The sequence below is a fragment of the Oncorhynchus nerka genome, linkage group LG24 (assembly GCF_034236695.1).
Source record: "Oncorhynchus nerka isolate Pitt River linkage group LG24, Oner_Uvic_2.0, whole genome shotgun sequence".
NCBI lineage: Eukaryota > Metazoa > Chordata > Actinopteri > Salmoniformes > Salmonidae > Oncorhynchus > Oncorhynchus nerka.
Window position 1 is genome coordinate 94,119,454 of NC_088419.1, and position 15,562 is coordinate 94,135,015.

General features: G+C 56.1%; 1 protein-coding gene across 1 annotated transcript in view; it reads left to right on the forward strand.

Annotated features, from left to right (window-relative positions):
- Nucleotides 1–15,562, forward strand: part of kif1aa (kinesin family member 1Aa) — a 219,331-nt gene that overhangs the window by 139,179 nt on the left and 64,590 nt on the right. The window contains 3 exon segments of the mRNA XM_065009343.1: nt 2,070–2,199; nt 12,116–12,281; nt 12,437–12,527. Of these exon segments, the coding sequence (XP_064865415.1) occupies nt 2,070–2,199; nt 12,116–12,281; nt 12,437–12,527 (387 nt within the window).

Sequence of the window (15,562 nt, forward strand, 5' to 3'; positions counted from 1 at the left end):
GTCCTGGATGACTGGTATATAGGTCCTGGATGACTGGTACATAGGTCCTGGATGACTGGTATATAGGTCCTGGATGACTGGTATATAGGTCCTGGATGACTGGTATATAGGTCCTGGATGGCTGGTATATAGGTCCTGGATGACTGGTATATAGGTCCTGGATGACTGGTATATAGGTCCTGGATGACTGGTATATAGGTCCTGGATGACTGGTATATAGGTCCTGGATGACTGGTATATAGGTCCTGGATGACTGGTATATAGGTCCTGGATGGCTGGTATATAGGTCCTGGATGACTGGTATATAGGTCCTGGATGACTGGTATATAGGTCCTGGATGACTGGTTACATAGGTCCTGGATGACTGGTATATAGGTCCTGGATGACTGTTACATAGGTCCTGGATGACTGTCACATAGGTCCTGGATGACTGGTATATAGGTCCTGGATGACTGGTATATAGGTCCTGGATGACTGGTATATAGGTCCTGGATGACTGGTATATAGGTCCTGGATGACTGGTATATAGGTCCTGGATGACTGGTATATAGATACTGGATGACTGGTATATAGGTCCTGGATGACTGGTATATAGGTCCTGAATGACTGGTATATAGGTCCTGGATGACTGGTATATAGGTCCTGGATGGCAGAAAGGTCCCAGTGATTTATTGGTTATTGATTTATTTACTACCCTCTGTAGCGCCTTACGGTCAGATGCCAAGCAGTTGCCATAACAGACGGTGATGCAACCGGTCAGGATGCTCTCGATGGTGCAGCTGTAAAACTTTTTGAGGATCTGGGGGACCCACGCCAAATCTTTTCGGTCTCGTGAGGGGGGGAAAAGGTGTTTTCATGCCCTCTTCACGACTGTCTTGGTGTGTTTGGAGTATGATAGTCCATTACAGCCCCGTCGATGTTAATGGGGTTCTGTTCGACCCTCCTTTTCCTGTAGTCCACGATCAGCTCCTTTGTCTTGCTCACATTGAGGGAGAGGTTGTTGTCCTGGCACCACACAGCCATGTCCTTGACCTCCTTCCTATAGGCTGTCTCATCGTTGTCGATGATCAAGCCTACCACTGTTGTGTCGTCATCAAACTTAATGATAGTGTTGGAGTCGTGCCTGGACGCGCAGTCTTGTGTGAACAGGGAGTACAGGAGGGGACTAAGCACGCACCCCTGAGGGGCCCCCGTGTTGAGGATAGACTGATACAATTCTATTCAATGTTAAAAAAGAGAACATAAGGAAACGTGTCTAGTAACATTTTAAATCAGAGTGCCAGGTCTCTCTCCATTCAGAGACATCCGTATCTGTCTGTCAGAGTGTCAGGTCTCTGTCCATTCAGAGACATCAGTATCAAGCCTGTCTGTCAGAGTGCCAGGTCTCTGTCCATTCAGAGACATCAGTATCAAGCCTGTCTGTCAGAGTGCCAGGTCTCTGTCCATTCAGAGACATCAGTATCAAGCCTGTCTGTCAGAGTGCCAGGTCTCTGTCCATTCATGGTTCCACCAGGCTGGGTTATACCCTGGACATTATATGCAACTAAGAAGTTGAAATTAAGCAACAGATAACAGTTTACATAAATTGTTTCTCACAGTCAGGAAATCAAATGTAATGAAGTGTAATGAAGTGGGTTATCTTCTGTATTTGTACAAATGATGAGCCTTTGAAAGCTGTTGCCACTGACAGGTGAAGGTTACTATAATCTCGGTCGACCAACAGCCTAACAACCAAGCAATCGACCAGTCGACTAATTGGGGCAGTGCGAAGATGGAGGCGCAGATGACTTCAAAACAGCGCCCCCTGTCAGCCATCTAGTGTATATATAAATCATTGTATGTACCTTCCCTAGTTTTACACAGACCTTGTAACCTCCCTTAGCTTTACTTACTGTATGCTGTCCCTTGTGGTCAGTTCCAGGCTACGTCTTCTAGCTGTAATGTCAGTGGCTAGGCCACTCCCTCTATCTCTGCTAACTGTATGCCGTCTTCTAGCTAGTTAGTGACTACCTCCTAGGTTTGCTAGCTTCTCTTCCAGCTTTGCTAACTATGCTGTCCCTTGTGGTCAGTTCCAGGCTGAGTCGTGCCCCGCCGGTCTGTCCCGTACTGGGGCGTCCCAGGAGGAGCTGCGTTTCGTGGAGGGGGAGGGACAGAACTCAGAGACGGGACCCTCAGCCGATGAAGTCAACAACAATACATGTACGGGTACCCACCACTAGCTGTGGTGTCTCCTCTGTGGTGTCTCCTCTGTGGTGTCTCCTCTGTGGTGTCTCCTCTGTGGTGTCTCCTCAGTCTCTGTGGTTTCTCCTCAGTCTCTGTGGTTTCTCCTCAGTCTCTGTGGTGTCTCCTCAGCCTCTGTGGTGTCTCCTCAGTCTCTCTCTCCTCAGTCTCTCCTCAGCCTCTGTGTAGTCTCCTCAGCCTCTGCGGTTTCTCCTCAGTCTCTGTGGTGTCTCCTCAGCCTCTGTGGTTTCTCCTCAGCCTCTGTGTAGTATCCTCAGTCTCTGTGGTGTCTCCTCAGTCTCTCTCTCCTCAGTCTCTCCTCAGTCTCTGTGGTGTCTCCTCAACCTCTGTGGTGTGTCCTCAGCCTCTGTGGTGTCTCCTCAGTCTCTGTGGTGTCTCCTCAGCCTCTGTGGTGTCTCCTCAGCCTCTGTGGTTTCTCCTCAGCCTCTGTGGTGTCTCCTCAGCCTCTGTGGTGTCTCCTCAGCCTCTGTGGAGTCTCCTCAGTCTCTGTGGTTTCTCCTCAGTCTCTGTGTGGTCTCCTCAGTCTCTGTGGTTTCTCCTCAGTCTCTGTGTGGTCTCCTCAGTCTCTGTGTAGTCTCCTCAGTCTCTGTGTAGTCTCCTCAGTCTCTGTGTAGTCTCCTCAGTCTCTGTGTAGTCTCCTCAGTCTCTGTGTAGTCTTCTCAGTCTCTGTGGTGTCTGCTCAGCCTCTGTGGTGTCTCGTCAAACTGTGGTGTCTCGTCAAACTGTTCTGCATTCGAGATTAGCTATAGAGAACTCTATAGAGGAGTCTGTCTGTGAGGCTGTCGTCTTTCTGTGAGGCTGTGGTCTGTCGTGGGTGTGGTCTGTTTATGTGGGTGTGGTCTGTTTATGTGGGTGTGGCCTTCAGAAAGCCTTCAGGAAGTATCATACCTCTTGATTTATTCCACACTTTATTGTGTTACCACAACTCAAAATGGATTATATTTATTTTTATCTCACCTATCTACACACAATGCCCCATAATGACAAAGTGAAAACATGTTTTTCTAAATTATTGAACATTTATTGAAACTTAAATACAGAAATATCTCATTTACATAAGTATTCACACCCTTGAGTCAATACATGTTAGGATCACTGTTAGCAGGGATTTCAGTTGTGTGCCTTTCCAGGTAAGTCTCAAAGAGATGTAAGCATCTCCAGTGTATATTTGGCCTTGTCTTTTAGGTTATTGTCCTGCCGAAAGGGGAATTTATCTCCCAACGTTTGTTGGAAAACAGACTGAACCACGTTTTCCTCTCAGATTTTGCCTGTGTTTCGCTTTCTTCTTTTATTTTTCTCCTAAAATACTCCCTAGTCGTTACCGATGACAAGCATACCCATAACATGATGCAGCCACCACAGTGCTTGAAAATATGAAGAGTGATACTCAGTGATGTGATGTGTTGGATTTGCCCCAAACATAACGCTTTGCATCCAAGACATAAAGTAAATTTCTTTGCAACATTTTTTTGCAGTTTTACTTTTTATTGCCTCATTCCAAACAGGATGCATGCTTTGGAATACATAATACAGGGTGTATTAATACACCATCCAAAGTGTATTTAAAAACGCCACCATGCTCGAAGGGATATTCAATGTCTGCTTTTTCATTGCAAAACCTCCCTGTTCTTTGTGGTTGAATTCTGTTTTTTTAATTTCACTGCTCGACTGAGGGATCTTACCATGTTAAATACCATGTTAAACATTATTATTGCACACAGAGTCCATGCAACTTATTATGTGATTTGTTATCCATTTCTACTCCTGAACTCTTTTAGGCATAATATAACACAGGGATTGAATACTTATTGTTTAACGGTGGGTGAGTGATGGGTGTGGAGTCAGACGCAGAGAGCAAAAGTAAATGGGGGAAAAAACCCTTTAATGTCCTCTACAAAGTAACAGGTCCAAACTTGGGTGAAGCCCTAAACAGAGGTGCAAACAATCCCAAAACCTTAGTTACAAAAACCCGGACAGCGAAAACCCAAAAGACAACGATACACCACAAATGTAACAATAACAACAAGCACAAACACCAGGGGCTAAACGAACTTAAATAACACCCATCCCAAAACCCCAACAAGGAACAGGTGAAAACAATTAGACAAAACCAAACGAAAAGGAAAAGGGGATCGGTGGCAGCTAGTAGACGACGACCGCAGAGCGCCACCTGAACAGGAAGGGGAGCCACCTTTGGTGGCAGCTAGTAGACCGGCGACGACGACCGCCGAGCGCCACCCGAACAGGAAGGGGAGCCACCTTCGGTGGCAGCTAGTAGACGACGACCGCCGAGCGCCACCCTGAACAGGAAGGCCGAGCCACCTGGGTGGCAGCTAGTAGACGACAGGAACCGCCGAGCGCCACCCGAAAAGGAAGGGGAGCCACCTTCGGTGGCAGCTAGTAGACGATGACCGCCGAGCGCCACCCAAACAGGAAGGGGAGCCACCTTCGGTGGCAGCTAGTAGACCACGACCGCCGAGCGCCACCCGAACAGGAAGGGGAGCCACCTTCGGTGGCAGCTGGTAGACCGGCGACGACGACCGCCGAGCGCCACCCGAACAGGAAGGGTAGCCACCTTTGGTGGCAGCTAGTAGACCACGACCGCCGAGCGCCACCCGAACAGGAAGGGGAGCCACCTTCAGTGGCAGCTAGTAGACCGGCGACGACGACCGCCGAGCTCCACCCGTACAGGAAGGGGAGCTACCTTCGGTGGCAGCTAGTAGCCGACGACCGCCTAGCGCCACCCGAGCAGGCAGGGGAGCCACCCGAGCAGGAAGGGGAGCCACCTTCGGTGGCAGCTAGTAGACCGGCGACGATGACCGCAGAGCGCCACCGAACAGGAAGGGAGCCACCTTCGGTGGCAGCTAGTAGACCGGCGTCGTCACGACCGCCGAGCGCCACCCGAACAGGAAGGGAGCCACCTTCGGTGGCAGCTAGTAGCCGACGACCGCCGAGCGCCACCCGAGCAGGAAGGGGAGCCACCCGATCAGGAAGGGGAGCCACCTTCGGTGGCAGCTAGTAGACCGGCGACGATGACCGCCGAGCGCCACCAAACAGGAAGGGGAGCTACCTTCGGTGGCAGCTAGTAGCCGGCGACCGCCTAGCGCCACCCGAGCAGGAAGGGAGCCACCCGAGCAGGAAGGGAGCCACCTTCGGTGGCAGCTAGTAGACGCCAGGCTAGTTTTACGACTGCCGAGCGCCACCCGAACAGGAAGGGGAGCCACCTTCGGTGGCAGCTAGTAGACCGGCGACGACGACCGCCGAGCTCCACCCGAACAGGAAGGGAGCCACCTTCGGTGGCAGCTAGTAGACTACGACCGCCGAGCGCCACCCGAACAGGAAGGGGAGATAGCTGTGGCGGTGGCAGCTAGTAGACGACGACCGCCGAGTGCCACCCGAACAGGAAGGGGAGCCACCTTTGGTGGCAGCTAGTAGTGTCCGACGACCGCCGAGCGCCACCCGAGCAGGAAGGGGAGCCACCCGACCAGGAAGGGGAGCCACCTTCGGTGGCAGCTAGTAGACCGGCGACGACGACCGCCGAGCGCCACCCGAACAGGAAGGGGAGCCACCTTCGGTGGCAGCTAGTAGCCGACGACCGCCGAGCGCCACCCGAGGAGCAGGAAGGGGAGCCACCTGAGCAGGAAGGGGAGCCACCTTCGGTGGCAGCTAGTAGACCGGCGACGACGACCGCCGAGCGCCACCCGAACAGGAAGGGAGCCACCTTCGGTGGCAGCTAGTAGACGACGACCGGTGAGCCACCCGAGCAGGAAGGGGAGCCACCTTCGGTGGCAGCTAGTAGACTGCCACCCGAACAGGAAGGGAGCCACCTTCGGTGGCAGCTAGTAGACGACGACCGCCGAGCGCCACCCGAACAGGAAGGGGAGCCACCGGTGGCAGCTAGTAGACGACAGCGCCACCCGAAAAGGAAGGGGAGCAACCTTCGGTGGCAGCTAGTAGATGGCGACCGCCGAGCGCCACCCGAACAGGAAGGGGAGCCACCTTCAGTGGCAGCTAGTAGCCGGCGACCGCCGAGCACCACCCGAGCAGGAAGGGGAGCCACCTTCGGTGGCAGCTAGTAGACCGGCGACGATGACCGCCGAGCGCCACCCGAACAGGAAGGGGAGCCACCTTCGGTGGCAGCTAGTAGACGACGACCGCCGAGCTTCATCCGAACAGGAAGGGGAGCCACCTTCGGTGGCAGCTAGTAGCCGACGACCGCCGAGCGCCACCCGAACAGGAAGGGGAGCCACCTTCGGTGGCAGCTAGTAGCCGACGACCGCCGAGCACCACCCGAGCAGGAAGGGGAGCCACCCGAGCAGGAAGGGGAGCCACCTTCGGTGGCAGCTAGTAGACCGGCAACGACGACCGCCGAGCGCCACCCGAACAGGAAGGGGAGCCACCTTTGGTGGCAGCTAGTAGACCGGCGACGACGACCGCCGAGCGCCACCCGAACAGGAAGGGGAGCCACCTTCGGTGGCAGCTAGTAGACGACGACCGCCGAGCGCCACCCGAACAGGAAGGAGAGCCACCTTCGGTGGCAGCTAGTAGACGACGACCGCCGAGCGCCACCCGAAAAGGAAGGGGAGCCACCTTCGGTGGCAGCTAGTAGACGATGACCGCCGAGCGCCACCCAAACAGGAAGGGGAGCCACCTTCGGTGGCAGCTAGTAGACCACGACCGCCGAGTGCCACCCGAACAGGAAGGGGAGCCACCTTCGGTGGCAGCTGGTAGACCGGCGACGACGACCGCCGAGCGCCACCCGAACAGGAAGGGTAGCCACCTTTGGTGGCAGCTAGTAGACCACGACCGCCGAGCGCCACCCGAACAGGAAGGGGAGCCACCTTCAGTGGCAGCTAGTAGACCGCGGCGATGACCGCCGAGCTCCACCCGTACAGGAAGGGAGCTACCTTCGGTGGCAGCTAGTAGCCGACGACCGCCTAGCGCCACCCGAGCAGGAACCCGAGGGAAGGGGAGCCACCTTCGGTGGCAGCTAGTAGACCGGCGACGATGACCGCAGAGCGCCACCCGAACAGGAAGGGGAGCCACCTTCGGTGGCAGCTAGTAGACGGCGACCGCCGAGCGCCACCCGAACAGGAAGGGGAGCCACCTTCGGTGGCAGCTAGTAGCCGACGACCGCCGAGCGCCACCCGAGCAGGAAGGGGAGCCACCCGAGCAGGAAGGGGAGCCACCTTCGGTGGCAGCTAGTAGACCGGCGACGACGACCGCCGAGCGCCACCCGAACAGGAAGGGGAGCTACCTTCGGTGGCAGCTAGTAGCCGACGACCGCCTAGCGCCACCGAGCAGGAAGGGGAGCCACCCGAGCAGGAAGGGGAGCCACCTTCGGTGGCAGCTAGTAGACGACGACTGCCGAGCGCCACCCGAACAGGAAGGGGAGCCACCTTCGGTGGCAGCTAGTAGACCGGCGACGACGACCGCCGAGCTCCACCCGAACAGGAAGGGGAGCCACCTTCGGTGGCAGCTAGTAGACGACGACCGCCGAGCGCCACCCGAACAGGAAGGGGAGATAGCTTCGGTGGCAGCTAGTAGACGACGACCGCCGAGTGCCACCCGAACAGGAAGGGGAGCCACCTTTGGTGGCAGCTAGTAGCCGACGACCGCCGAGCGCCACCCGAGCAGGAAGGGGAGCCACCCGACCAGGAAGGGGAGCCACCTTCGGTGGCAGCTAGTAGACCGGCGACGACGACCGCCGAGCGCCACCCGAACAGGAAGGGGAGCCACCTTCGGTGGCAGCTAGTAGACGACGACCGCCGAGCTTCACCCGAACAGGAAGGGGAGCCACCTTCGGTGGCAGCTAGTAGCCGACGACCGCCGAGCGCCACCCGAGCAGGAAGGGGAGCCACCTGAGCAGGAAGGGGAGCCACCTTCGGTGGCAGCTAGTAGACCGGCGACGACGACCGCCGAGCGCCACCCGAACAGGAAGGGGAGCCACCTTCGGTGGCAGCTAGTAGACGACGACCGCCGAGCGCCACCCGAGCAGGAAGGGGAGCCACCTTCGGTGGCAGCTAGTAGACGACGACTGCCGAGCGCCACCCGAATAGGAAGGGGAGCCACCTTCGGTGGCAGCTAGTAGACGACGACCGCCGAGCGCCACCCGAACAGGAAGGGGAGCCACCTTCGGTGGCAGCTAGTAGGCGAGCCGCCGAGCGCCACCCGAAAAGGAAGGGGAGCAGGTGGCAGCTAGTAGATGACGACCGCCGAGCGCCACCCGAACAGGAAGGGGAGCCACCTTCAGTGGCAGCTAGTAGCCGACGACCGCCGAGCACCACCCGAGCAGGAAGGGGAGCCACCTTCGGTGGCAGCTAGTAGACCGGCGACGATGACCTCCGAGCGCCACCCGAACAGGAAGGGGAGCCACCTTCGGTGGCAGCTAGTAGACGACGACCGCCGAGCTTCATCCGAACAGGAAGGGGAGCCACCTTCGGTGGCAGCTAGTAGCCGACGACCGCCGAGCGCCACCCGAACAGGAAGGGGAGCCACCTTCGGTGGCAGCTAGTAGCCGACGACCGCCGAGCACCACCCGAGCAGGAAGGGGAGCCACCCGAGCAGGAAGGGGAGCCACCTTCGGTGGCAGCTAGTAGACCGGCAACGACGACCGCCGAGCGCCACCCGAACAGGAAGGGGAGCCACCTTCGGTGGCAGCTAGTAGATGACGACCGCCGAGCGCCACCCGAACAGGAAGGGGAGCCACCTTCAGTGGCAGCTAGTAGACAACGACTGCCGAGCGCCACCCGAACAGGAAGGGGAGCCACCTTTGCTGGCAGCTAGTAGACGCCACCGCCGAGCGCCACCCGGGAAGGGGCCAGACCGCCGAGCGCCACCCGAACAGGAAGGGGAGCCACCTTCAGTGGCAGCTAGTAGACGACGACTGCCGAGCGCCACCCGAACAGGAAGGGGAGCCACCTTCGGTGGCAGCTAGTAGACGACGACCGCCGAGCGCCACCCGAATAGGAAGGGGAGCCACCTTCGGTGGCAGCTAGTAGACGACGACCGCCGAGCGCCACCCGAACAGGAAGGGGAGCCACCTTCAGTGGCAGCTAGTAGACGACGACTGCCGAGCGCCACCCGAAAAGGAAGGGGAGCCACCTTCGGTGGCAGCTAGTAGACGACGACCGCCGAGCGCCACCCGAACAGGAAGGGGAGCCACCTTCGGTGGCAGCTAGTAGACCGGCGACGACGACCGTCGAGCGCCACCCGAACAGGAAGGGGAGCCACCTTCGGTGGCAGCTAGTAGCGACGACCGCCGAGCGCCACCCGAGCAGGAAGGGGAGCCACCCGAGCAGGAAGGGGAGCCACCTTCGGTGGCAGCTAGTAGACCGGCGACGATGACCGCAGAGCGCCACCCGAACAGGAAGGGGAGCCACCTTCGGTGGCAGCTAGTAGACCGGCGACGACGACCGTCGAGCGCCACCCGAACAGGAAGGGGAGCCACCTTCGGTGGCAGCTAGTAGCCGACGACCGCCGAGCGCCACCCGAGCAGGAAGGGGAGCCACCCGAGCAGGAAGGGGAGCCACCTTCGGTGGCAGCTAGTAGACCGGCGACGACGACCGCCGAGCGCCACCCGAACAGGAAGGGGAGCTACCTTCGGTGGCAGCTAGTAGCCGACGACCGCCTAGCGCCACCCGAGCAGGAAGGGGAGCCACCCGAGCAGGAAGGGGAGCCACCTTCGGTGGCAGCTAGTAGACGAGGCCGAGCGCCACCCGTACAGGAAGGGGAGCCACCTTCGGTGGCAGCTAGTAGACCGGCGACGACGACCGCCGAGCTCCACCCGAACAGGAAGGGGAGCCACCTTCGGTGGCAGCTAGTAGACGACGACCGCCGAGCGCCACCCGAACAGGAAGGGGAGATAGCTTCGGTGGCAGCTAGTAGACGACGACCGCCGAGTGCCACCCGAACAGGAAGGGGAGCCACCTTTGGTGGCAGCTAGTAGCCGACGACCGCCGAGCGCCACCCGAGCAGGAAGGGGAGCCACCCGACCAGGAAGGGGAGCCACCTTCGGTGGCAGCTAGTAGACCGGCGACGACGACCGCCGAGCGCCACCCGAACAGGAAGGGGAGCCACCTTCGGTGGCAGCTAGTAGACGACGACCGCCGAGCTTCACCCGAACAGGAAGGGGAGCCACCTTCGGTGGCAGCTAGTAGCCGACGACCGCCGAGCGCCACCCGAACAGGAAGGGGAGCCACCCGAGCAGGAAGGGGAGCCACCTTCGGTGGCAGCTAGTAGACCGGCAACGACGACCGCCGAGCGCCACCCGAACAGGAAGGGGAGCCACCTTCGGTGGCAGCTAGTAGAAGACGACCGCCGAGCGCCACCCGAACAGGAAGGGGAGCCACCTTCGGTGGCAGCTAGTAGACGACGACTGCCGAGCGCCACCCGAACAGGAAGGGGAACCACCTTCGGTGGCAGCTAGTAGACGACGACCGCCGAGCGCCACCCGAACAGGAAGGGAGCCACCTTCGGTGGCAGCTAGTAGACGACGACCGCCGAGCGCCACCCGAAAGGAAGGGAGCAACCTTCGGTGGCAGCTAGTAGATGACGACCGCCGAGCGCCACCCGAACAGGAAGGGGAGCCACCTTCAGTGGCAGCTAGTAGCCGACGACCGCCGAGCACCACCCGAGCAGGAAGGGGAGCCACCTTCGGTGGCAGCTAGTAGACCGGCGACGATGACCTCCGAGCGCCACCCGAACAGGAAGGGGAGCCACCTTCGGTGGCAGCTAGTAGACGACGACCGCCGAGCTTCATCCGAACAGGAAGGGGAGCCACCTTCGGTGGCAGCTAGTAGCCGACGACCGCCGAGCGCCACCCGAACAGGAAGGGGAGCCACCTTCGGTGGCAGCTAGTAGACGACGACCGCCGAGCGCCACCCGAACAGGAAGGGGAGCCACCCGAGCAGGAAGGGAGCCACCTTCGGTGGCAGCTAGTAGACGGGCACGACCGCCGAGCGCCACCCGAACAGGAAGGGAGCCACCTTCGGTGGCAGCTAGTAGATGACGACCGCGAGCGCCACCCGAACAGGAAGGGGAGCCACCTTCAGTGGCAGCTAGTAGACAACGACTGCCGAGCCACCCAAACAGGAAGGGGAGCCACCTTTGCTGGCAGCTAGTAGACGACGACCGCCGAGCGCCACCCGAATAGGAAGGGGAGCCACCTTCGGTGGCAGCTAGTAGACGACGACCGCCGAGCGCCACCCGAACAGGAAGGGGAGCCACCTTCAGTGGCAGCTAGTAGACGACGACTGCCGAGCGCCACCCGAAAAGGAAGGGGAGCCACCTTCGGTGGCAGCTAGTAGACGATGACCGCCGAGCGCCACCCGAACAGGAAGGGGAGCCACCTTCGGTGGCAGCTAGTAGACGACGACCACCGAGCACCACCCGAACAGGAAGGGGAGCCACCTTCGGTGGTATGCGTGACGTATTGATTCAAGACATTTCAGCGTTACATTTTTCATTCATTTGTAAACATTTCTAAAACCATAATTCCACTTTGACATTACGGGGTATTGTGTGTAGGCCAGTGACACAACATCTAAATGTTATCCATTTTAAATTCAGGCCGTAACACAACAAAATGTGGAAAAAGTCAAGGCAGGTGAATACCTTCTGAAGGCACTGTAAGTGTGTTTGGTCTGTGTTCATATCTACATAATGCTAATTGTATTTATGTACAGGTAGGTAGTGTGTTTATCAGTGTGCCAGTGTGAGGCAACTGCCTGACGTTATACTGTGTTGTTTTAAGTAAGGATGTAGTGTTGGTGAAGAGAGAAATAGCTCAGTGTGCCATAATGAAAAACACAGGAAGCATAACTCCATTCAATGTCTCTTCTATGTCTTCTATGTCTGTTTTAACCCCTTGTAGCCGGTCCAGATGACTTGGAGAGCCCCCCGAAGACCAACCTGGAGGGAGGAGCTCTGGACGGAACCCTGGAACACCTGAGGATAGGTAACATCCTCACCTTCAGAGTGACGGTCCTCCAGGCCTTCAGCATCTCAGCAGAGTACGCTGACATCTTCTGCCAGTTCAAGTAAGTTGTTGTTGTTCTTCTTCTTCTGCTTCTGCCTCTTCTTCTGCTCTTCTTCTGCTTCTTCATTAAGGTCTATCAGATCTTTATGTCTATCAGACATTGTAACAGACGGAGTGATAGCTAACGAGGCCCTCACTCTTTCTGACCGTCTATAGTTTCATCCACCGCCACGATGAGGCCTTTTCCACAGAGCCTCTGAAGAACACAGGGCGAGGTCCTCCTCTGGGCTTCTACCACGTACAAAACGTAAGCAGTTGAATGATTAATGAAAAGTATGTGCTAATATGATAGGCTACAGAATCAGAGTCACACACAGGTAATGGGGATTAGAGGGCCGCGAATAGTTTTCAGATTTAAAAAAAGAAGGATTTCAGTAGTCCAAGTAGAATTTTTGCAAGGGTCCCCTCGCGGGGTGTCCTTGAATTGATTTTGTTCATAAATTGACAGCAACCGTATTTCTGGTTGCCGTCCGAACACAAGGAGTGCTGTTCACATGTTTAGTTTATAGTCCTGGAACCAGGAAGACGTGAGGCCTCTTGTCAGCAGAGCTGGCTCAGTTGAGGAAAAGGTTCCAATGGTCGATTCATCGGCCCATTCAACGCTGACATTGTTCTGTGATCTGAGCAGCCCATGAATCAATCATTTCTCCAAAGGAGGGGTATTTTCTATACTCTCATAACATATTTCAACATCCACGTGAAGACAAAAACATACTTTTCCTTGGACAAGTGAGGGTAGTACACTGAGGGGCCAAAAATGTATGAACACCTGCACTTTCCATGACATAGACTGACCATGGGAATCCAGGTGAAAGCTAGGATCGATTGTTAAATCCACTTCCATCAGTGTAGAGGAAGGGAGGAGACAGGTTAAAGAAGGATTTTTAAGCCGTGAGACAGTTGAGACATGGATTGTGTGTGTGCCATTCAGAGGGTGAATGGGCAGGACAAAATATTGAAGTGTCTATCAACGGAGTATGGTAGTCAGTGGCAGGCGAACTGCAACGCTGCTGGGTTTTTCACGCTCAACAGTTTCCTGTGTGTATCAAGAATGGTCCACCACCCAAAGGACATCATTGGGGCATCATTGAAGCATTGGAGTCAACATGGGCCAGAATCCCTGTGGATAGGGTAGCCATTTGATTAGGTGTTCAGGAGTCTTATGGCTTGGGAGAAGAAGCTGTTTATAGAAGCCTCTATGACCTATACTTGGCGCTCCGGTACCGCCTGCCGTGCGGTACCAGAGAGAACAGTCTATGACTGGGGTGGCTGAAGTCTTTGACAATTTATAGGGACTTTCTCTGACACCGCCTGGTATAGAGGTCCTGGATGGCAGGAAGCTTGTCCCCAGTAAAGTACTGGGCAGTTCGCACTACCCTCTGTACTGCCTTGCGGTCGGAGGCCAAGAATTTACCATACCAGGCAATGATGCAACCAGTCAGGAAGCTGTCGATGGTGCAGCTGTAGAACGTTTTGAGGATCTGATGACCCATGCCAAATCTTTTCAGTCTCCCGAGGGTGAATAGGTTTTGTTGTGCCCTCTTCACAACTGTCTTGGTGTGCTTGGACCATGTTAGTTTATTGGTGATGTGGACACCAAGGAACTTGAAGCTCTCAACCTGCTCCACTGCAGCCGCGTCGATGAGAATGGGGGCGTGCTCTGTCCTCCTTTTCCTGTAGTCCAAAATCATCTCCTTTGTCTTGATCACGTTGAGGGAGATGTTGTTGTCCTGGCACCACACAGCCAGGTCTCTGGCCTCCTCCCTATAGGCTGTCTCGTCTTTGTCGGTGAACAGGCCTACCACTGTTGTGTCATCGGCACAAGTCATGCCTGGCCGTGCAGTCACGAATGAACAGGGAGAACAGGAGGGGTCTGAGCACGCACCCCTGAGGGGTCCCTGTGTTGAGGATCAGCGTGGAAGACGTGTTGTTACCTACGCTTACCACCTGGGGGCGGACCGTCAGGAAGTCCAGGATCCAGTTGCAGAGGGACGTGTTTAGTCCCAGGGTCTTTAGCTTAGTGATGAGCTCTGAGGGCACTATGGTGTTGAACGCTGAGCTATAGTCATTGAACAGCATCCTCACATAGGTGTTCCTTTTGTCCAGGTGGGAAACGGCAGTGTGGAGTGGAATAGAGATTGCATCATCTGTGGATCTATTGGGGCGGTAGGCAAATTGGGGTGGGTCTAGGCTTTCTGGGATAATGGTGTTGATGTGAGCCATGACCAACCTGTCAAAGCACTTCACAGGTCCAGACGTGAGTGCTACGGGTCGATAGTCATTTAGACAGGTTACCTTAGTGTTCTCGGGCACAGGCACTATGGTGGTTTGCTTAAAACATGTTGGTATTACAGACTCGGACAGGGAGAGTTTGAAAATGTCAGTGAAGACACTTGCCAGTTGGTCAGAACATGCTCGCAGTACACGTCCTGGTAATCCGTCTGCTGCCTTGTGAATGTTGACCTGTTTAAACGTCTTACTCACATCGGCTGCGGAGAGCGTAATCACACAGTATCCGGAACAGCTGGTGCTCTCATGCATGTTTCAGTGTTATTTGCCTCGAAGCGAGCATAGAAGTAGTTTAGCTCATCTGGTAGGCTCTTGTCACTGGGCAGCTCTCGGCTGTGCTTCCCTTTGTAGTGTGTAATGGTTTGCAAGCCCTGCCACATCCGACGAGCATCAGAGCCGGTGTAGAAGGAGTCCTGCATTGACGCTTTGCCTGTTTGATGGTTCGTCTGAGGGCATAGCGGGATTTCTTATAAGCTCCCGGGTTAAAGTCCCCCTCCCTAAAAGCGGCAGCTCTTGCCTTTAGCTCAGTGAGGATGTTGCCTGTAATCCATGGCTTCTGGTTGGGGTATGTACGTACGGTCACTGTAGGGACGACGTTATCGATGCACTTATTGATGAAACCAGACTGATGTGGTGTACTCCTCAATGCCATTGGAGGAATCCCAGAACATATTTCAGTCTTTGCTAGCAATGCAGTCCTGTAGCTTAGCATCTGCGTCATCTGACCGAGTCACTGATACTTCCCACTTTAATTTTTGCTTGTAAGCAGGAGTCAGGATGATAGAATTATGGTCAGATTTGCCAAATGGAGAGCGAGGGAGAGCTTTGTATGCGTCTCTGTGTGTGCAGTGAAGGTTAAATTCGTTTTTTTCCCCTCTGGTTGCACATTTAAGGTAAAACTGATTTTAAGTTTCCCTGCATTAAAGTCCCCGGCCACTAGGAGCGCCACCTCTGGGTGAACGTTTTCTTGTTTGCTTATGGAGGAATGCAGCT